General features: G+C 51.7%; 2 protein-coding genes across 7 annotated transcripts in view; both read left to right on the forward strand.

The window, feature by feature from the left end:
• Positions 1-7,884, forward strand: part of LOC148224167 (uncharacterized) — a 58,135-nt gene extending 50,251 nt beyond the window's left edge. For 2 of the 5 annotated variants that reach the window (XR_015802111.1, XR_015802114.1), the window contains 2 exons: positions 350-555; positions 742-1,708. The gene's annotated coding sequence lies outside the window, so the exon portion shown is untranslated. Of the gene's footprint in view, positions 1-349; positions 556-741; positions 1,709-3,718 lie in introns of those variants that run through there. The other 3 variants (XR_015802112.1, XR_015802115.1, XR_015802113.1) reach the window with 3 other exon arrangements.
• A 2,352-nt stretch (positions 7,885-10,236) lies between these two features.
• The window catches only part of RALGAPA2 (Ral GTPase activating protein catalytic subunit alpha 2), a 106,546-nt gene continuing 96,271 nt past the window's right edge, over positions 10,237-20,511 (forward strand). For both annotated transcript variants that reach the window (XM_088160848.1, XM_088160847.1), the window contains exons 1-7: positions 10,237-10,361; positions 13,495-13,605; positions 14,075-14,124; positions 17,784-17,841; positions 18,742-18,785; positions 19,108-19,282; positions 19,679-19,794. In XM_088160848.1, the coding sequence (XP_088016974.1) occupies positions 10,256-10,361; positions 13,495-13,605; positions 14,075-14,124; positions 17,784-17,841; positions 18,742-18,785; positions 19,108-19,282; positions 19,679-19,794 (660 nt within the window). In that variant the 5' untranslated portion in view covers positions 10,237-10,255. The remainder of the gene's footprint in view (positions 10,362-13,494; positions 13,606-14,074; positions 14,125-17,783; positions 17,842-18,741; positions 18,786-19,107; positions 19,283-19,678; positions 19,795-20,511) is intronic.

Here is a 20,511-nt window from a genome sequence, read left to right on the forward strand (position 1 = left end):
AGGCAGAACAGCCAGGGCTTCTCCTGGGCAGGGTTTGGGACAGTTCAGGGGGGCAATCAGCGCTCCCCGGGCAGTAACTCAGAGCTTTTCTTCTGCTGCAGGACTGACGCTGCCCTTGCACTGCACCAGCGTGTCGGAATGCCTCGGGCTGGGCTGCGAGGAGAACTCGGCTAACGGGAACACTCAGCCCTGCTCTGCCTCCCCTGCACGGGGATTTGGGGATTTGCAGTGTTGTGCTGTCCAGGATGGGGATTTGCAGTGTTGTGTTGTCCAGGATGGGGATTTGCAGTGCTCTGTTGCAGTGAATGGGGATTTGCAGTGCTCTGTTGCAGTGAATGGAGATTTTCAGTGTTTTTCAGGTAGCCCTGCTGCTGCAGTCGTGTCCTGGCACAGCACACAGCTCCAGCGTGCCCTGCTCTCCCACAGCCTCACACCAGCGGTCCTGAAGGGGCTGTAAAGAGCTTTTCTGAAGAGCAAATAAACGAGCTGACTCCATAAAGAAAAGCAGGGAGCCAAGCATCCTCCTTCCCCCGGGGAAACGAGGCTGGTGACGAGGTAGGTGTGCTCTGGAGACCCGAGAGCAGCGCCTGTGTGCGGGGTGTCCCTCGGGCTGCGGCTGCTGCAGGGGGTGCCCTGTCACCCCCCAGGATCCCAGCCCCTCACGGGTCCCTCCCCTGTACACGCCGGTCCCGGGAGTGCCCAGAATTCCCTCAAATTTCTCCCGTGTCGCCGTGTCCGCAGGAAAGGAGCTCGGCACCCTTTTGGAGGACACACCTCGCGGGATGGCTCACCCTGGCTCAAAGCTGTGTGTCCCCATCAGCAGCACACGGGGACGTGCTGCTGCACCCCAAACACACGGTCCCTTCCTTCACCCCACTCTGCAAACATTTCCCACCCCCATTTCCCACCCGGGGAAAGTGGAGCAGAGGGGTGGCCGGTGCTGGACGCACAGAAACCCAAACAGATCCCCGGGGAGGAAAGGGGAAACACGAGGCAAGATGTTTTCCAAACAATCCACAGGGAGCCTCCGAGCCTAAAGCAAACACGCAAACTTACAGCACGAAACAACGGAGGAGGAGGAGACGTGCGCCCCTACAGCTTTGGGGTTTTTTTTTTTTCCAGTGCCGGGAAAAGAAATGTACATTTTTTTAAATGGCAAAGGGGCTCGAAGGGCTGAGTGAGCGATGCCTGGGAAAAGCCGGGCGGTTTTATTTCCTGGTGCACATTGCCACCTCGTGGCTTTGCTCCGGCTTCCAGAGGAGGCTGCAAGGCTCCGAGCTGCAGCTCTGGGTGGGAAACAGCTGCATTTGTTCCATCACAGCCTGCGGCTGCAGGATGGCCAAGCTCTGAAATAACGCTGCTCGTGGTTACAGAGCCCAGCCTCGGCAGCTTTAACTCCACAGCAGCGTTTTCCCCGCTTCCAGTCGGTATTGTGTGACATCGTGGTAAGAGGTAAAAGCAGGCAACTACAGAATTTCACGTAGAAAAATTAGAAATAATTAATTAAAACCCCCAGCAACTGCATCTTCCTCCTGTTCCTCTGCTAATTCCTGGGGAAGTTACACAGGTATGTTGGCTGCATAATTACTTGTTTGCAGAGGAGGCTGACACTGGTTTACAGAGTACAGACAACCATGTAATTCCTCCGTAGCTACATGGTAATTATTGCACTATTATAGAGTAATTAAACATGCAAATGAGCATTAAACCAAGGGGTCTGTATGGTTGCTGCCAACAACCGTAGGACGGAAAATCAATAGTAAATCAAATTATAGTGTACTACAGGGGTGCCAGCTATAGCAGGTAGTTAAGAGTATCATCTTTTACACTGCTATTTTTGTAGCTTTTCTGGCTGCACAAGTGTCTGGCCCGATGACCCAGGAGAGATCTAATTTTGCAAGTTCCCTGTGTGGGTTAATCATTGTGCCATCCCATGATGCCTCTCCCTTGGCTGAGGATGGGAACAAATCCATGGCTGATTCTGAGACCCGTACAAACCCTCGAGAGTTCTCCAGAGCTCCGTGACACACGAGCCTGGCTTTGCCCCGGTCGGTTTTTTTAGGAGACAAATGTGAATATGAACAGAACCCTTGTCCTGCTGCCCTAAACACAAAATTCAAAATGTTCAAAACATCCCCCAAGCCTGAGCTGCCACAAGACCTCAGAGCGAGTGTGACCTGACAAACTCAAACCTCAGAGGTTTTCCCCCTGCCTTTCTGACTTTTGTGGATGTCGGAGCCCTAAAATTGGGGAGGTGAGTGTCAGAGAGAGATCTGGGACTCGGAAGGAGCCGCACCTTGGCCGTGCTTTGCCAGGGATGGCTCCTGCAGGCGCTGCAGCCCCGGGGGAAGCCTCGGGGATCTCTGCCCCAAAATTGCGGCTCTTTAATGGAGTCAGCAGCTCCCGGTGCAGAGGCGTCTGTGCCGTGCCTGCCTGGGGACAGAGACGTGGCTCCTGCTGCACAAAGCCGGACCTGGGGCGAGCTGGCAGGAGCTGTGGCCACTGCATTTTCCACAACTGCCCGTCACACGTGCAGCGTGAACATTTAACATTTAACATTTGACAAACAAACGCCATAAACCGTGCACAGCCAGGGCCAAACCACTGCGGTTTCCATCTCCTCCTGCCCTCCGCAGCAGGGCTCCAAACACGGTGTAAAAGCAGGCTCTCATTACCTTTAATGCATGTATTTGTTAAGGCAGCAACCACAATCCGCTGTTACCCTTGCCTTGCTCTGCCCCCTCACTTAGCAACCAGTCTGAGTGCTGCCAGCATTATTCTTGGCCTGCCGAGGAAACTATTTCTGTCCCCTGAGTTTCATTTCTTAGCAGAATTTAATTTATATTTTTGGTGCTTTCTGGTTGTCATGAAAACCCTCCTTCCCCTGCTAATGGCAAGGTAGGCTGCAACTGCTGCTCCCCCTGCACACATCCCAGCCTCCATCCCTGGGACTTGCTGAGGTTCCCTCAATTGTCAGCCTAGGTGCCAAAAAGAACATTTTTCTGGGCTTCATCCTTTGGTATCTCGAAGGGAGTTTTCCTGCCTCTGCCCTGAGGACAAGCCCATGCAGCTGGAGCTCCCTGCAGAGGGAGCAGGCTCTGCATCCCATCCCATCCCATCCCATCCCATCCCATCCCATCCCAGCCCATCCCAGCCCATCCAGGGGTGTGAGTGGAAGTCCTGCCTTCCGGACAAGCACGTGGCATCTGTCACCAAAGCCACCTGCAGCCCCCTGGCATCTCCATCAGGGCAACTAAACACAATTCCTGGCTCGGCCTCCAGGTTCGGGGCACACCTGCAGGCAGGAAACGATCCCCCCCACACACTGCTAAACTTTTCTAGAACAGCAGCCTCTTCCCCTCAAACACAGCTTTCCCCACACGGGGTACAGCGGGCAGCTCATGAGAATAATTTGTCAAACGCTGAACTGGAGCTGTGGATAAGAATCATGCTTTTTTGTACAGAAAATTGAAAATGAAATAGTGCCTAGAACTGCAGCTATTACACAGCACATTATCTTGGAGGGCTTTGGTGTAATTTAGATAAAACACCGTGTCTCTGATTTCAGAAATGTCAACACCATTCGAAATGTGCATGTGGTTTTCCATCCCTTTCCTCTGAAGACTTAGAGCTGCACCAGCCTCTCTCTCTCTCTCTCTTGTGCTCTCCATTTCCTTTCTAAATTGGCAAATGAGTATTCCATCTTTGGAAATTTCAGGTACATTGTTACATGTGGGAAAAGTGCATGTTCAGAGATGGCCCTGAATGGCTCCATTATGGATCTCATCAGCCGTGACACACTTGCTGAAGTAAAATCCATGCATTTGGATGAAAGAGGAAAAATTAATATCAGCACAGGGATGAACTGTTTCACTTCCCTCCCGTGGCCCTGCTATTCACGTTGCACTTCATCCCTAGAGCTCTGCACCTTTTCTTCAAACCTCCTTCAAAGAGGAAATCAAATACAAACCACAATACAGAAAATTCCATTTGGGCATACAAATCCCCCCCTTTTTTTTTTTTATTTTTTTTATTTTTTTTTTTTATTTGGTGGCCTAGGTTGCCTGCAGAGGCTGTGCAGGCTCCATCCTTGGACACATCCCAAAGCCAACCAGGCACAGTCCTGAGCTCCCTGCTCTGGGTGTCCCTGCCTGAGCTGGTCCCCACTGTGGCTGTCCAGAGCTCTCAGCAGTGTACAGCACGAATAAATAAAGACATTTCTAATTAGATTAAGGCTGACCAAAAATACACAATGATTACCATTCCTCTTTTTCACAAAGCTTTACTTTGAAGTACAGATGCCATTGCAGCTTAGCCTTCAGCAACTCCCCACATTAAGCCTTGCCACTTGTCACTTGTCACTTGCCACTTGTCACTTGTCACTTGCCAAGTGCTGTGGACATTTCTGGGCACCGAGGCCATCGCTGCCAGCTCTGAGCACCCTCCCTCACCACTCCTAAACACACACACACACACACACGGAACCAACCCAGGGAATGTTCATAGGGATGCAAGTCTGCAGCTTCAATTTACAAGTTCATTAACAGCGTCCCTGCAAAGATCAGTTTTTTTTTTAATTGGAGCCCTAATTAGCAATGAATTCTCATTATTTTTTCATTGAAATCCCGAGGCAGCTCTGGCACATTGTCTTTGTTCTCTGGAAGACGGGGAAGTGGAGAAGCGTCAGGGAGATAAAGACACAGCCGATGATATACTGGGGGGGGGGGGGGGGTTGTGTTTTCTCCTCGAGCTCTTCCTCCACTTCAATACATTTCACAGCAATTTCCCTCGTTATTTATGATTGGAAGAAATATCTATTTCCATGGAGAAACCACTGCTGGCTGCCCCCTGCCCTTCCCAGAGGGATGTGTCCCTGGGGTAAGGTGCACCCTGTGGTGAGGCTGCCTCTTCGTGCTGTTCTCAGGAAAAAACCTCCGTGGATGTTCGTCCCCGAGTGGGGGGACACAAATCCAAAATGTGGCCGTGAGAAACAGCCAGCCCCCCCCCCCTCTAGCTGCAGCACAGCAGCTCTCATTAACAGGGAAATGTTAATTAGGGGCAGAGCCTTGCCAAAGGCTCCATTAGCACGGTGAGGTCAGGGCTGGAGCAGGCACCTGGCACAGCTCCTGGCAGCTCCAAAGGGTGGCAGAGGTGGCTCCCGAGGTGATGGGAGCTCCCCAAGGCTGCCTGGGCACCCCCCCCCCCCCTCCCAGATTTACAGTGTGCTCTGCTTCTCAGCCCCTCGCTCTCATTCCTCCACAGGTGTCAAACCAAGCAAGTCTAAAATTCAATTTTCCCTTGGGCTGGAGCCCTTTGGTGGCCCCAAGCCACTTTGGAAAGGCCACAACAGGAAAGGAATCAGCCCCAGTAAATCTGATCCCACCCAGTGATGCTTCTTGGCAAATTCTGATTTTTTTTTTTTTTTTTTTTTTTTTTTGGCCAGAGGGGTGGATAATCATCACGTTGTTTCCACAGTCCTTCTACAAATTGTTTTGATAATAAGGGACCTCCTGTGACATTAAGTACATTTTAATTACAACATTGTCTGTAATGCATATATCTAATTGCAAATAATTATTTTATCGTATTTTGTCTGTAGGCCTGTGAGATGCATCAGATATTATCTTCTGACTCAGTGGTACAGGTTAATTAAAATTTCTCTTTTAATACCGTTTCAAAGCTAACCACATAATTTCATCTGAACACCAGCTGTGTCGGTAAAAAAAATGATTTTTTTTTTATTATTTTTTTGTCCTGCTTGTCCACGGAGGAAAACCCGAGCCGTTTGTGCAGGCTGTAATTACTGCACTGCTTTCTGCAGTCGTTCATTTGCACAGGAAGAAAAGAAGGAGGAATGTGTGGAGCATCAGTGGCCAGAGGTTGCTTTGTTGCATTTTGAAGGATTTTTTTGTTCTCGTGTACAAAAAGCATTTGAGATCTTGTCTTCAGAAGGAGAACTGAAGGCAGCACACAGCCTGGCTCGTCAGAATAAACTGCTCTCAGGGCTGAGACCATCAGAGTGGTCATTCTGGGCGTTAACAAAGCCCAGCTCAAGGGCGATCCCAGTCAGCTGCTTCCTTCCTCATTTATTGCTCCTCTGAGCCATCAAGAGCCGACACAAGACGAGAGAAAAAAAATGAAAGTACAAACATAACGTTCGGGCAAAGAAAGAGAAGAGTTTGGGTTAAATCCGTGGCGATATAAACCCGAGAGAGCCGAGGAGGGCGCAAGAGGAAAGCAAAGACTCTTTCTGCAGGTGCCAGGACCCTTCTTCTGTGACTCCCGGGAGCAGGTGACCCCTGTCTCAGCCCCCAGCATCATGTGCCAGGAGCGCACATGACAGAGCCTCACACCGAGCCAGCCCTGGGGACAGAGCAGCTCCCCGTGCAAAGATGTCGGTGACAGCAGAGGGTGACACACGTGCCAGAAACCTCTCCGTGCCCTTCAGCCTTTGGCAGAGGCGCTCTGAGCTCTCTCCTCGGTGGGCTGATGTTTTTACTCCGTGAGATTTCCACATCCTCCGTGCCGTTTCCTTTCGGAAGGCATCAGGGGACACGCAATCTCTTGCTCTTTCTATTTTGGATTTTTTTTTTTTTTTCCATCCCTCGACATAAATCCTTCCCTTTCCCCCTCTGCACAGGAGGAAATCTGACAGGGTTTTTTTGACAGTGGATTTCTCCCGTCTATCATTTTTACTGGAGGAATGACACCTGACCGCCTCATAGGCTGCAATGGGTGGAAACTTTCCCCCAGGTTTTTCCTAAATAAAACCCCACAGGCCAAGGGACAGCGAGAACTCCTTGGGGTGCCAAATGAGCAGGGCTGGGGGGGACCCTCAGTGAGGCTTCAATGGATGAGGCTCCTCTGCTTCCATGAACTCAGCAGAGCTCCCAACCCTTGCAGAAGCTGAGGCACGGAAAGCAGGGTGCAGGATGCAGACTGGGAGGGAACTTGGCAGAGGTTCAGCACTTACTGTGAGGTTTGAGGCTGGAGCAGAGCTTTGCAGGGGCAGGGGGTCCATGGCCGGCAGGAGCACCGTCAGGAAAAGAACCCCTCCAAAAACCGGAGAGCACGGGTGGAAGAGTTTTTCCCACGTGCTCAGTCAGAGCAGGGCGGAGAGGGCAGAGCCTCGCGTCCCCGGCTGGCACAGCACCAGGGCTCTGCCAAGCCCCTGCCCCCGAGCCGGGGAAGCATCCAGGGAAACAATTCCAAGGCAGGAATGAGCAGCTCAGGCTCTCGAATGGATGTGGATATGCAAGAGGACACAAAACCCAACTTCGTGCACGCACTTGGGAGCGTTGGGTTCAAAGGACAGAAAGCCGGCGCTGGCACTGTGTGCTAAGGAAACCATTACCTCACCTGTAGGTTATTCGGGAGGCAAATCTCCCCTATTTACTTTTCCCCTACTTTTTTTTTTTTTTTTTTTCCCGGGCTCAGTCTCTAAAGCGTTCTATTGACACGAGCAAGCGGAGAAGTTCCGTAATTTAATCTCTGCCATTAAAATTTCAGGCTCCACGGGAAAAGCAACCCTGCCTGTTTCCCCGGGCCCAGCTGGTGTCACGTTTCCACCAAGGGCACAAACTCTGCGGCAGCAGGCGGCTCCCGGCATGGGGGGGAAAGGAAGGAACGAGCAGTGCAGCTCGGGGACGGCGTGCAAACACATATTAATAATTCAGGCCATTCTATTTCGGACTGGGAATGCTCTGCCCCTCACCTGGAATAGAAAGTCTTGTGGGAGCAGCCCCGAGGGCAGTGCCAGCAGCCTGGCAGGGCAGTGCAGGGACAGCCTGTGCAAGGTCAGCCCTTCCCTCTGGCCCTTGGCAGGGCTGGGACACCCCAGAACTCCTCCAGACCGATGGATCCCGGTGTTCTCCCCATGGGCACAGCCAGCCAGGCCGGCTCCTGCACGGCGAGGGATTTTTCCCAAGGAATAGCGAGCCCCTGGCCGGTGCTGGCGTTGTCACCTCCCCCAGGACTCCCCTGGGGGCCTGTGACAGCTCAGTTGTGCCACAAGTGGTTCCTGCTGTGCCCCTGAAGTGACTGACTGCTTTATATAGATTTTACCTCAGATCCTGAAAGCTGGATGAGCAAATCTCTTTCAGGAAATTATTGTGCCCGAAGCACGGGCTTTCGGAAATGCATCATCTGACTTTCTGGGAAACTGCAAATGTTCTATTGTCAGAAAACACAAGTCACGGGACCTTAAAAGTGTTTGTCCTGCACGGGCTGGAGTCGCTGCTGCAGCTTTACTGGCATTCTCTGCCTTCTGCTGCCCCGTGCCAGCTCCAAGTGAATTGTTGGAAAAGCTGCATTTGGTGAGGATTGGACTCCAAGGGACAGCAAGGACTGTCCTAGAGCACCGTGGGTCCAGGCTGGCATCTCTGCTCCCTGGAGCTTTTCACAGGCACAATCTCCAACCTCCGAGCGCCTAAAGCCAGGCAGTTTGGTGCTGAAAAATCACATGTTAGCAGACATCAGAGCAGCTGCATCGCCACGATTCCTGAATCTGCAGTGGCTCCTTTTCCAACAAGGCAGAACAGGACAAAACCACGGAACAGTCAGAAACCGCCAGAGGACGCAAGCTGGAAGATGTTAGTTTTGTAAATCAATTAAAATAAAAGGAAAGGGAAAAAAAATAAAGAAGAGCAAGCCAAGATTTTTATCCATGTGCTTCCTCAGCCAACTGCAGGAATTGTTTTGTGGTGAAGGGAGAGCCAGAACATCCCAATTCACCCTCCCCGGGAAACTGAGGATGCTGAAATCACAGCACTGCACCCAAAATTACCAGAATGGGAACTGCTCCAGGAGGAGACGGTCATGGTGTGAGGGAATGGTGTGAAACACAATTACCTGTGATGGGAATGGGGTACAAACAGGAATTACCTGTGATGGGAATGGTGTACAATGGGAATTACCTGTGATGGGAATGGGGTACAAACAGGAATTCTCGTGGCCTGAGCCAGGCTCCAAGCCAAGGGAGGATGTGTCAGCCATGGATTTTCTGTGGCTGATCCAAGCATTCAACTTTTCTGTGTAACCGAAGGGATTGATCAGTTTTTTCATTTCCAAGGCTGTGATAAGTCCAAAAAGTGACTTCTCACTTCTTGCCACAGCTTTTGGTGGCACAGCCAGCCCTTGCCCTGCCCCTCCAGGATCCAGCTGTGCTGTAGAGGGCACAGCTGTACCACGCTCACAAGCAGGAGCTCTCCTCCAGCCTCCTTCTTTATTGATGTATTCATCTGTCCACTGCAGCTTCCAGCCACAGCTGTGTTTGCTGCTTCTAACAACACTAATTCCTGTGGCATTTTATTTTCTGTGTTGATTCGTGCCTGAGAAAATAATTTGTCTGGTGTGTCAATTGATTTTAAGTCATTTTGTTGACAGCTAAGATAGACACACACAGAGGTCATTTCCCTTGCACCCCTGGTTTCCTTTCCCAGCCTGCTTTGAAATGAATGAGAGTTTTCTTTTTCACCCCGAGTTTTACTGAGAGCATCCGAGGGCCTTGGAGTAAAACCCTGCCGGCTTCTGCCTCGGGCATGGATCGTGCTTTTGTTGTGTAGCTACGAGCCTGCCCTGTGTGTAAACACAGCACGTTTTATTTATATACTTATATATTTATACACTTATATATTTATATCTTTATACATTTGTATAGTTATGTATTTCTATGTTTACAGTGCAGGCAGTAAATCCAAAGCTGAATGTTTTCCCGTGGAGATCTGCACTGAATATCGGGGAGAATTTTTTCCCTGGGAGGATGGGGAAGCTGTGCCTGCCCCATCCCTGGAAGTGCCAAGGCCAGGTTGGACGGGGCTGGGAGCAGCCCGGCACGGTGGAGGGTGTCCCTGCCACGGCAGGGGTGGCACTGGAAGGCCTTTACGGTCCTTCCCACCCAAACCTGTGGTTCGGTGATTCCATGACGAGCCGAGAGCCCGCCTAGGATCCAGCCTCCGTTCCCGCTGCCCTGCCCGGGCCATTCCCGCGGCTCTCCCGGGATGCTCCCGGGGGGGTGTCCCGGTTGTGGATCCCGGGGGGGTGTCCCGGGTGTGGATCCCGGGGGGTGTCCCGGGCTCCCGCGCTCCCGGTGCCCGCCCCGGTGACGTCGGCGGCCTCGGCGGTGACGTCACGAGCGGGGCGGGCCGCAGCTCCCGGCGCGCCCCGCGCAGCGCGGAGGGCGGGAGCGCGCGCGGGAGAGCCAGGGCGCGCTCCCGGGCGGTGGCGGCGGCCCCGCGCCTCCATCCCCGCAGCCAGCATGTTCTCCAGGAAGGGCCACGCCGACGTCAGGAAATCCACGCAGAAGGCGCTGGACCCCAAGCGGGACGTGCTGACCCGCCTGAAGCACCTCCGTGCGCTGCTGGGTGAGCGGGGCTGGGCTCAGGGGGGGGAACCCGGCCCCGGTACCGGCACCGGGGGGGTCCTGAGCTCCGTATGGGCTGCCCGGGCACCGCACGGGGCGAACGGGGCAGGAGCACCCCCGGTTCGTGCGGGGTGTGCGGGGCGGGGAGCGCCCCCGGTTCCTCCCGGGTGTGCGGGGCAGGGAGCGCCCCCGGTTCCTCCCGGGTGTGCGGGGCAGGAGCGCCCCCGGTTCCTCCCGGGTGTGCGGGGCAGGTGCCGTGGGGGAACAAACGCGGTGCCCCGGTCGGTGACACCGGCATCGGTGCCACCGGCTCGGGGTGACGGTGACCCGCTGGTTGTGTGAGCGCTCGGTGTCCTGCGGTGGCTCCGTGCCACCAGTGTCACAGCGATCTCGGTGACACCGGCTGATGGTGAGGCGCTGTGTTGGAGCTCAGGTGCGGCCGCTCCGTGTCGGGACAGGGCTGGGAAGAGGCCGATGGGGCTCAGCTGTGCCCCTGCCCCGGGATGGGCGGGCTCCGAGGGATCGCTGGGCTCGGTTCGCCGCTCAAATCTTCTGCTGAGAGCGCCAGGGGGATTCCCTGTTCTCCTGGAGGATGCGCCCTCGGACCCTTTGCCAAGGTGTCGTCCGTGCTCGGAAAAAAAAAAAAAAACCAAACAAACAACTCCACACGTGGGAAGGACCTTGCCATGCGTGTAAAGGCTCAGGAGGAGTTGGATTCGTGTTCTGTTCCCCTTGTCCCCAGGTGCGTGTGCCCTGGGCAGGGGTAGCAATAGGAGCTCCAAACTGCTTCCCTGGAGCCCAGGTCGCTGTCCCTGCTCTGCTGTTTCCTCGGGAGATGCCAGCTCCCCTTCCTTTCTTAGCTCAGGTCTCGGGGATTGAAATGTAAACAAAATGTCAGCGTCTCTGCTGTGCTGGTGGCAGATGGGAGGGAAGATGTCCCGGGGCAGGGATGAACCGAAGGAACGAGCGTTTCCATCAGCGAGGGCTCCTGGCAGCTTTGCGTGGTGGCTTCGGTGACACGAAGGCAAAAAGAAGATTGGTGCTGGCTGTGCCACCTCTCCAGCCCACTGAGGCCCAAATTTGGGATCAGGGCTCCTGCTCCGAGGGATGCTCTGTCCCCATGGCACGGCTTCCATGGGGCTGTTCAGTCGCGTTGGAGACGTTCCCCTGCTTCCTCTATGGGGACGTGCTCGTGGCCAGGACTTTTGTTAAATCAGCGAAGTTCTGAGCGCGCTTTGTGCAAGTGCCACCCGTGTGACTTTTTTTCATGATGAGACTTAAAAGGAGCGGTGGGCATGGACAGATTTGGCTCTTCTTTCCCCCTGCCTGGCCATAAATGAAGCCTCTGCTCTTCCCCGGAGCGGTTTCTGTGGGACTTTTGTCGCAATGGATTTTTTTTTTTTTTTTTTTCTGGGCACGCTTGGAGCAGCCGGGAGGGGTGTTTTGGTAACGGGCCGTTTCGGGCTGACACACTTTTTGTGGAGATAAGTAAGAATTGTGCATTATTTCTGGGGTGAGGCTGGTCCTTAAAGGTTTATCATTAACCAGGGTGTGGCTGCGAGATTCTCTTCATCTCCTTTAATTGTTCAAGTACGTGAAGATTAAGAGAGCTTGGAGAAAAAGTGGCTTTGGAAGTTGGTGGAATTAAGGGCTGATTTCTGCCAGGTGACCGTGGCAGTTAAAATAAACAATAAAAGGCGACTCTGTGTGCTGAGGACAGGCTTAGTGTCCCCTTTGGGGTTTTTATTTTGGATTTTTGGATAGCGGTGAGAGTTTGGCAATAGCCTCAGGCTCTTAGCGGGTGGAACCGGAGCGTTACCCTAAATTTTAAATTTAGCAGCGTGGCTGACAGTTCCCGGGGAGCCAGGATGTCCTGTTTATAGAGAAGAAGCGGGGTGTGACCCTGGCGAGTGTCTCGGTGTTTCCTGAGCCTGTTGCCCTCTCTTTGCTGCTTGTCCTGCCTGGGACTGGGGCAATGGATCAGCTCTGGGTGCAACTGTGGCGACCCGGGAGGTGAAATAAGGAAATAAATCTGGCAAATAAAGCCAGTTCCTGCGGTCAGTGCATTTCCCCGCACTCGGGGTTTTATCTCCTGGTCTCAGGTGGCGATGAATGGCACAGGGAGCTTTCCCCCCGATGTTTTCCATGGGAGGAAAAAGCAGGAATGAGGCGGGTGCCACCCGCCTGTGGCTGCAGGGACGCAGCTCCCGTCACCCCCGAGGTGAGGGAAAAAAAAAAAAAAAGCAGAATTTGCTCCCTTGGCTCGGCAGTTCCTTTCTCCTCCCTTGGAGGTTTCGAGGGAAAGTTTCCTTTTTGTTTAGATTTTCATGACCTCATTCCCATCGTACGAAACGGCTGTAAATGAAAGCCTTGTTTTTCCCGCGGACTTGTGTTGAACGGGACGCATTCATGGGGAGGAATAATTGCACTTTGCCTGCAAATTCACGACCAGTGGTTTGCAGGAAACAAATTCCACGTTCAGGAGTTTCCCTGCCCCGAATTATCTCCGTAGTACAAGCGGCCAGGCAGAGCCTCACTGCTGCAAAGGTATTAATTTAAATAAAAATCAACTTGTCCGGGGCTAAAGTTATTCTTTCCTCTGTAGTCCTGGGATATTATTGGTCCTTCTAGCTGGAATAAATTTTTTTTTTTTGGTGTAACAAGTGGGTTTCTTGCGAGGTGAGGAGATGTGCTGTTAATTTCGGCCCCTTTGTTTTGGGGGAAATCACCCAACTCTCCTTGGCCAAATCGATCGCAGTAAAGACCAAAGGGAGGAAATTAATTTGTGTTTGGCAAGTGCCAGGCTTGGGAAACTTTGGTTTTTTTTTTTTTCTTTGCAGAAAATAAACTTATTTGGAATTTCAGTCGGAGTTAGCACCGTGGCAGGTGCTGTTGTGCTGTTATTGTAAGAAATGAGTTGGGAATGTGCATTTTCTGCTTTGGGCTGCTTGCCACGTGAATGCAAGAGCCGAATTTGCATCCCAGAATCTTTCCTGGTGTTCTGTTCTGCTAAGACTCACCTCACCTTTTTTTTTTTTTTTTTTAATTTCGTTCTCTAAGGCTGAATTTGCAGAATGCCTGAAATTCTCATCTTTCTGCCCTTGTGTAACTGCTCTGCTTGTTCCTCTTTTCAGATATTGTGGATGGAAGCGACCTGAAGCAGTTTTTTGAAAGCAATTACTCTCAAATTTATTTCATATTCTACGAAAACTTCATAACGCTGGAAAGCAGCCTGAAACAAAAAGGTAATTTTTAGGTTTTTTTTTTTTCCAGCAGCTCTTGGTCTGTGCTCCAGAGAATTCCATCAGAGCCTGTCCAATGGCTGTCAGGTATCTGCATTTACACTGATCCACTAATATTTATTAATATTTACACTAACAGTTTCCTGCACTACTGTGGCAGTACGAATAATTTTAATTTTATGGTAGCAAGCGGCGGGGGGGCGAGCCTGGGCTCTCTGAAAGGAGATCACGTTTCTGGGTTGGTTTCAGCATTTATTATTATTATTATTATTATTGATGTTATTATTATTCTTGCCATCCTCCCTGTGCTCAGCTGAGGCATGGCCAGGGCAGAGATCACTGCAGCCTGGGCCCAGCTCACCCCTGGGCTCTTTATTTCAAGGCTCAGTGACCTGAGTGGCACCTTGGAGCTCAGCTGAGCTACAGCAGCCTCACCCTGTGCCTTTTGTCACACGTGTTTTGTGTCTTGCAGGGAATAAATCCCAAAGGGAGGAGCTGGACTCTATCCTCTTCCTTTTTGAAGTAAGTTTTCCATGCCACAAAACCTGGTTTGTGTTTGTGTGTGTTTTATTTTGCACGTGTCCAGGCAGGGCAGTTTGATGTGAGTGTGTGAAATGCTGATTTTTGTGTTTTTATTATTCATTATAACACCTCGCACTTCCAGGAGCTTGTCTGCCACGGGCAGTGTCTGGGGAGGAAATGGTACCTGGTTAATTTTTGCATAATCAAATGGGGATTGCTTTAATTTAAATGAGGATAGTCCAGGCCAGATCATTTCCCAAGGTACCTCTCTGACTGGAATTATCACCTGAATGTATTTGGATGTGAGAAAATATCGCTGGACCAGATGAAAGCCTGGCACAAAAAAATGTTCTTACAATGCACCCTGAAATTCCTAGCATAAGCTCTAGCCAGAAAGCACTGGCACCTTTAATTGTTATTATTTTAGCAGTTAATTAGGTAAATGTGTGCCAGAATCAGATCCATCAGCCCAAAAATCAGGATTGTTTGGGGCGGGGGAAACTCTTCCTGTTGCAGAAATGCCAGGAGATGAAGCAGGCGTGCTCCAAGCCACAGGAACCCAAACAAATGGAGATTTGAGCTGTCCATGTTCAGTGTGATGGCAGCAGGAGCCAGGGGGATGCTGCATTTCCTGCTAATTAGCCAAGTAGGTAATTCCTTAGGATTAACACATCCCGAGTCCCCGTGCTGAGGGTTAACAGCTTAAAAATCAAGGGAAACATTTCGGAGGGAGTTGCCTTTGGCTTTGCTGGAGCTTTGGCAGCTCTGAGCCCTGAGTGTCCCAGACCTGCCGGGAGGGGCACTGCAGTGATGGATTGATGGATTTTTGTCCATTTTCTGCCTCATCGCCTGGTTGTGAGAGTTTGGGGTGGTTTTCTCTGCCGGGAAAGTGTTTTTCCTTCCTTGCAGCTGGTTCCTCTGACGTTGTGGTTTTTAATCTCTAGTGAAGTTACAGCAGAGGGATGGGTTTGATACACATTGATCCATTTATTCCCATTCCTTGTAATTTTTCTTCATTATTTAAGAGCAGCCACGTGTGTCCTGCTGATGGTGTCATGGAATGCATCCCACTGATGGAGCAGGTTCACTGGATGAAATGTTTGACGCTCAGAATTTTTCAGGTGCACAGGAGCTTCCCCGAGTTCGTGTTTTGTGTGGATTTCGTGCTTTTTTTTTTTGAGCCCGGTGCAGATGTGAGTGTCAGCAGGGTAACAAAGGAGCTTTTCTGTCTGTAACAGTACAAGTGCTGATGTTTCTACTTTCCTACACCTAGAAAATGACTTTTGGAACCATTTACAGTTTGTTGTGCCACAATTGCAGTAACGTTCTGTGGTAAATCCCAGCTGTGTGTTTCACATGTTTTCCTTCAGAAATCTTTCCTCATTATGCCTGGGGCACTGCTGAGTGCCCTGTGTGCTCTGGGCAGACTTTTTCCCTCCACAAAGAGCTGTAAATAATTTATTAAGGCAGTAAATGGAGTATCTCTTCCTTGAGCCTGAGCTGCTGCAGGCACGCTGACTCTTGGCCAGCCTGTGAGCAGGAGATGGAAAATTCCTGAAATTTCTGAATTGCTGCAGGTTTGGGTGGCTGAACACCCCGAGAGCAGTTTGGGGTAAGGCAGGGCCAGCCTGTCACAGTGCAAACCTCGGTGGTTTTTATTTTGCCTCAGGCAAAGAGACACATCTTTCAAAAAAGCAGCATCGTGTGTAAACTAAGATTTAGACTCAGCATTATTCCTAGTCATGCAGGAAGTCCAAACGAAAAAGAACTATGGATAATCAGTTAAAAGAACTGGCAGATACCCTGATGTGTTGATCAGTAGTAATACCTAATTTCTATTTCAAGTGTGCTATAATGGATTACCATACAGATGCAGCAAAGCACTAAGCATTAAATAGATCCATGTGTTTTCTGAAAAAGCAATATTATTTCTCACTGTGGGGTTTCTGAAGGTATTTCTTATTAGTGTGGTGTGAAGCTGGGAACAAGATGTCAATAGCCAGCTCGGATTCACAGCAGTGTGGCTGGAGGGGAGGAAACTGAATTTGTTCTTTACCAGCAGCAGTGAGTGGGTGCACAAAATATTGCAGGCAACGTGCAAGGGAACAACTGGAGCTGGCTCAGGGTTGTGCAGTCTCTCACCAGCTGGAAGTTGTGCTGCTGGGACTGGGCTTGACTTGCAGCCTCCAGAATGGACATGGAATGGTGTGGACTTGGCACCTGGGTGGTTTTATTTTTTTGGTTTTTTTTTGGTGGGCTGTGTGGAAAAGACTGTGGGATATGGGAGCTTTGCTCAGGCAGGAGCTGCTGTCCTTACTGATGGTTTGGACCCTTGAACTGCTGTGATTGTCACCTGACAAGGCTGTTGGATCCTGTGTTTTGTCAAGAGCAAAGGGCCCCGAGGCTGCTGTTTTCTGCCCCAGCCCCCCCCGGTTTTGTGCAGCTCAGAGCTGAGGTTTGGTTTTCCTGCTCCTTGCTGAGCTGTGCAGCAGCAGCAGCAGCAGCAGCGTTTGTTTTCCTGCTTTTCTCTGGCTGCAAGCTAAAGTTTGCTGAGACTGGGGCGTGAAAATTGTTCCCTTGTTCGAATGGGTGTTCACTGTGGGGCTCTGCACCTTTCCAGCCTGTGCAGCTCCCACCTTGTCCCAGCTCACCTTCTGCCACGGATCTCCCAGGTGTCTGCAGCTTCCTCCCTGCAGGCTGTTGTGTGACACCTGAATCCAGGTTTTGTTGCTGGTTTTATTTCCTGGAGCTTTTCCTTGGGCACACACGAGGCTCTTGGTGAGCTTGGGCACAGACCCAGGTTAGGTTAGGTTAGAAGAGCTCCTGGGCTGGCTTAGGATTCCTTTCTGCCAAATTCAGTAATGATTCATGCCAGGAATGGTGTGCAGGAGTGGGGGGCTGCCAGTGTTGGAATGTTCAGGTGGAGAACCCGAGCTCAGTCCGTGGATGCTGGGATGTGGTTGGCAGCAGCCTGGTGCTTGGCTAACAGCTGAAGCCCCTCTGAGAGTCACGGCCTCGTTTTTTTTTTTTAGCCAGTCAGATCCTTCATCCCGAGCATTCCTGCTGCCCACGGACACGGAGCTCGACCTCTGGACCCTCCGCTCCTGGGGAGGGGCTGGGGGAGTGGCACTGCAGCCAAGCACCGGGAGCACGGAGAGGGACGTGCCTGCTCTGCGTTTCCCCTCTGGTTCACCTTTCAGAAATGCTGAGCGCTGTGCTGGAGGGTGACCAGCCTGTCTGTGACCCGAGGTCTTGGCTCCCTGTGCCCTTGGCATCACTTCCATGCTCTGCCGTGGGGAAAGGAATGTCCCCCGTGTCCCAAAAGACTCTTCCGGCTGGTGGATGTGGTTTCTGGAGCCCCTCATTGCCAGAGGAGTGTCCCGCTCCAGCTGTGGAGCAGTGCTGCTGTCACCCGGCTCCAGGCACAAGTGTTCCAATCCGGTTTCCCGTTTCCCTGTACCTCCCCAATTTCCTTTTTCCATGGCTGGGAAGTTGTGAGGTGCCACATCCGTGCCCAAGGCGTGGTCCGTGCTGCCAGAAAAAAGGAACTGCGTGTGTATTCCCAGCCCCTCTGTGTGTGTGTTGTGCATCCATTTCCCTGTCTGCCCCGATGAACCAGTTTGATTGTGGGAAAATCTGACTCGTTTTGTTTCCTGCAGAAAATATTGCAGCTGCTGCCCGAGAGGATTTTTTATCGATGGCATTTTCGCAGTATAGGTAAGAAGAAATGGTTTAAACCGAAAATACATGAACTTTTCAGTAGCTTCTTTTGGATCAGTTTTTCTTTTGAGGAGTGATACGTGAGTGGAGCTGTGAGTTACGTGGTGCTTGTGCAGATTCTGATGAAATGCTTTTCCCAGCAGCCTGGTAGGATGTGACCTTGGCTGTGACAGGCACACCATAGCCCGGCTGGTTTCCTCACACCAAGGCTGTTCTTTCCCCTCGCTCTGCTCGTGTTGGAGCTTCTGGAGGAAGGGAGGGAGCAGGAGGAGCCTGGCAGGGAGCAGCCTTGGATGGCCAGGACCCCTTGAAATCCGTGGGATGGTTTAACTCCATCATCTCCCCCGCCCTGGATTCGTCCCTGCTCTTCAAATTCTGCTCCCAAATGGCACCAGGGGTGCAGCTGGACCAGCCCGAGCCCAAAGTGGTTCCCCTCAGTTGCTCTGTGGCTGATACATCCCTTGTGCTTCTACTGAGTGCTCGTAGCAGCAGGATTTTTTTTAAATCCGTGTCCCAAAAAATGATGTGCAGAACTGGGCAGAGCGTTTAGTTGCACCTCTGCCTTGTGATTTCACGGGGCTTCGTGGTAATGTGCATTTCCTGCACGTGGCAATGATTTCCGTTTAACCTTGGGAAACGGTGAGATCCATTGAAGGAGTGGGTGCAATTCCCAGATTTTACCATTAATGAAGATTATTAGAGACATGGCCCTCTGATGAAACCCAGAGGGAAGATACATCACAGTTCATCTTGGCTGGTGGTGACTGCAGCCAGATTCAGTTGGGGTTGTCTTAAAACCCCGTGCAGTGGCCCCAGAGTAAATGAAAATCAAATTAATTTGTGAAAACGTTGTGGTGGGAAGTGTCTGATGGCGTCTATTTCATTTTCCTGCTCCAGGGTCGATTCTGAAGAAGCTTTTGCACACTGGAAATTCTCTCAAGGTATGGCATTGATGTTCTCATATTTCTTTTCACCCAATTCCTGTGCAGCACGCTACTTTGCATCTTTCCGTGTTTTCCTGATTGTTAGCCTTTGTGGTTTGTCACCTTTGGGCAGTAAGTTTTATTATCGTGATAAATGATTATTTTAGTGCTGTTTTCGGTCATTTTGCTGCTCTGATGACCTTTGTGAAGTTACCTGCAGAAGCCATTAGTGGCTATTGGTCAATACCTGTAATTGTTGGAGCTGGGGAGGGGACGGCGGGGGCTGCCCAGGGCTGTGACTCGGTGCCACAGCCGTGTGTCACAGCGCTGTCCCCTGCAGCTCAGGTGCGAGGGCATCCGCCTGTTCCTGCTGTGGCTGCAGGCCCTGCAGACCAACTGTGGGGAGGAGCAGGTGCTGCTCTTCGCCTGCCTGGTGCCCGGCTTCCCTCCCCTGCCTTCCTCCCGAGGGCCCTGCACGCTGGAGAGCCTGCTCAGCCCCCCGGCCACGCCTGACGGTGAGCACCGTGTCCCCTGGGTGTCCCCTGGGTGTCCCTGGGTGTCCCCGGGTGTTCCTGGATGTCCAACCGGTGTCCCTGGGTGTTCCTGCCTGTTCAACTCAAGTTTCCTGGGTGTTCCTGGGTGCTGCTGCTTGTCCCTGGGGTTAATCCCGAGTTGTCCCCTGCTGTCCCTCTGAGCAGCCAGGGCTCACTCTTGGCCTTTTTTGGGGTGGTTTTCTGTCACCATTTCCCTGCCCCACGGGCAGGTTTCCCCCCCTTGTTGGCTCTGTGCCAGCACTGGGGACATCCCAGCGTGGCAGTGCCCTTGTGGGTGTCTCCAAATCCGCGTTGGACAGGGAATCTCTTCTCCTGCACCGTTTTCACGCGTGCCGTGCTGGCATTGTTGGCTTTCAGCCAAGATTTTCCCGGAGGAAATAACGCCGCTCGTGCCAGCCGTGTCGGGAGAGAAGATTGCCGAGGACCAGACCTGCTACTTCCTGCAGCTGCTGCTGAAATACATGGTGATCCAGGTGGGACGGCTGCCACTCCATCCTCGGGGCTGCCTGTGGGGTGGGGACCCCGCTGTCACCTTGTTGTCACCCTGTTGTCACCCTCCTGTCACCTTGTTGTCACCGCAGTTAATGACTGTTGAGAATCACTGACAGTTTCCTGTGCTCGTGGGTGGTTTAGGAAAAGGGCGTGGGGTAAAATTTCAGTTTGTGCTCCTGGGACACGGAGAAGAGGAAAAGGAATGTGGAGGGACACCCAGGGACACCCAGGGCTGCTGGGTTTGGGAAAGGGTGCAATTAACGCGTGCAGGAAATTAATTAGGAGCAGATGAGACGAATGTGAGCAGGAAATAATTTGAGATAAGGTTTAAAAAGCACAAGTGAAGCAAGGTTTGGATGAAGCGGGAGCTGTGCAGACAACGGAGGTTAAAGGGCCTTGGAATTATAAAAAAAAAATAAATTATAATAATGAAATAGTTGGAGATACAAGGGTGGGGTGAAAAGGCAGCAAAGAAAAATATCGGGAAAGGCTTTTGTGAGCTTGAATAAATGATGTATCGTCTATGGGATTTAGGAGCTGCTCTCTCTGTCTGTCCCTCCGTCCCTCCTGGTCTCGGTCCAGGTGATTTAGGAGCCGCTCTGTCTGTCCTTCCGTCCCTTCCCGACTCTGTCCAGGTGATTTAGGAACGGCTCTGTCTGTCTGTCTGTCCGTCCCTCCTGTTCTCTGTCCAGGTGATT

Source organism: Sturnus vulgaris, chromosome 3, assembly GCF_052056855.1.
Source record: "Sturnus vulgaris isolate bStuVul1 chromosome 3, bStuVul1.hap1, whole genome shotgun sequence".
NCBI lineage: Eukaryota > Metazoa > Chordata > Aves > Passeriformes > Sturnidae > Sturnus > Sturnus vulgaris.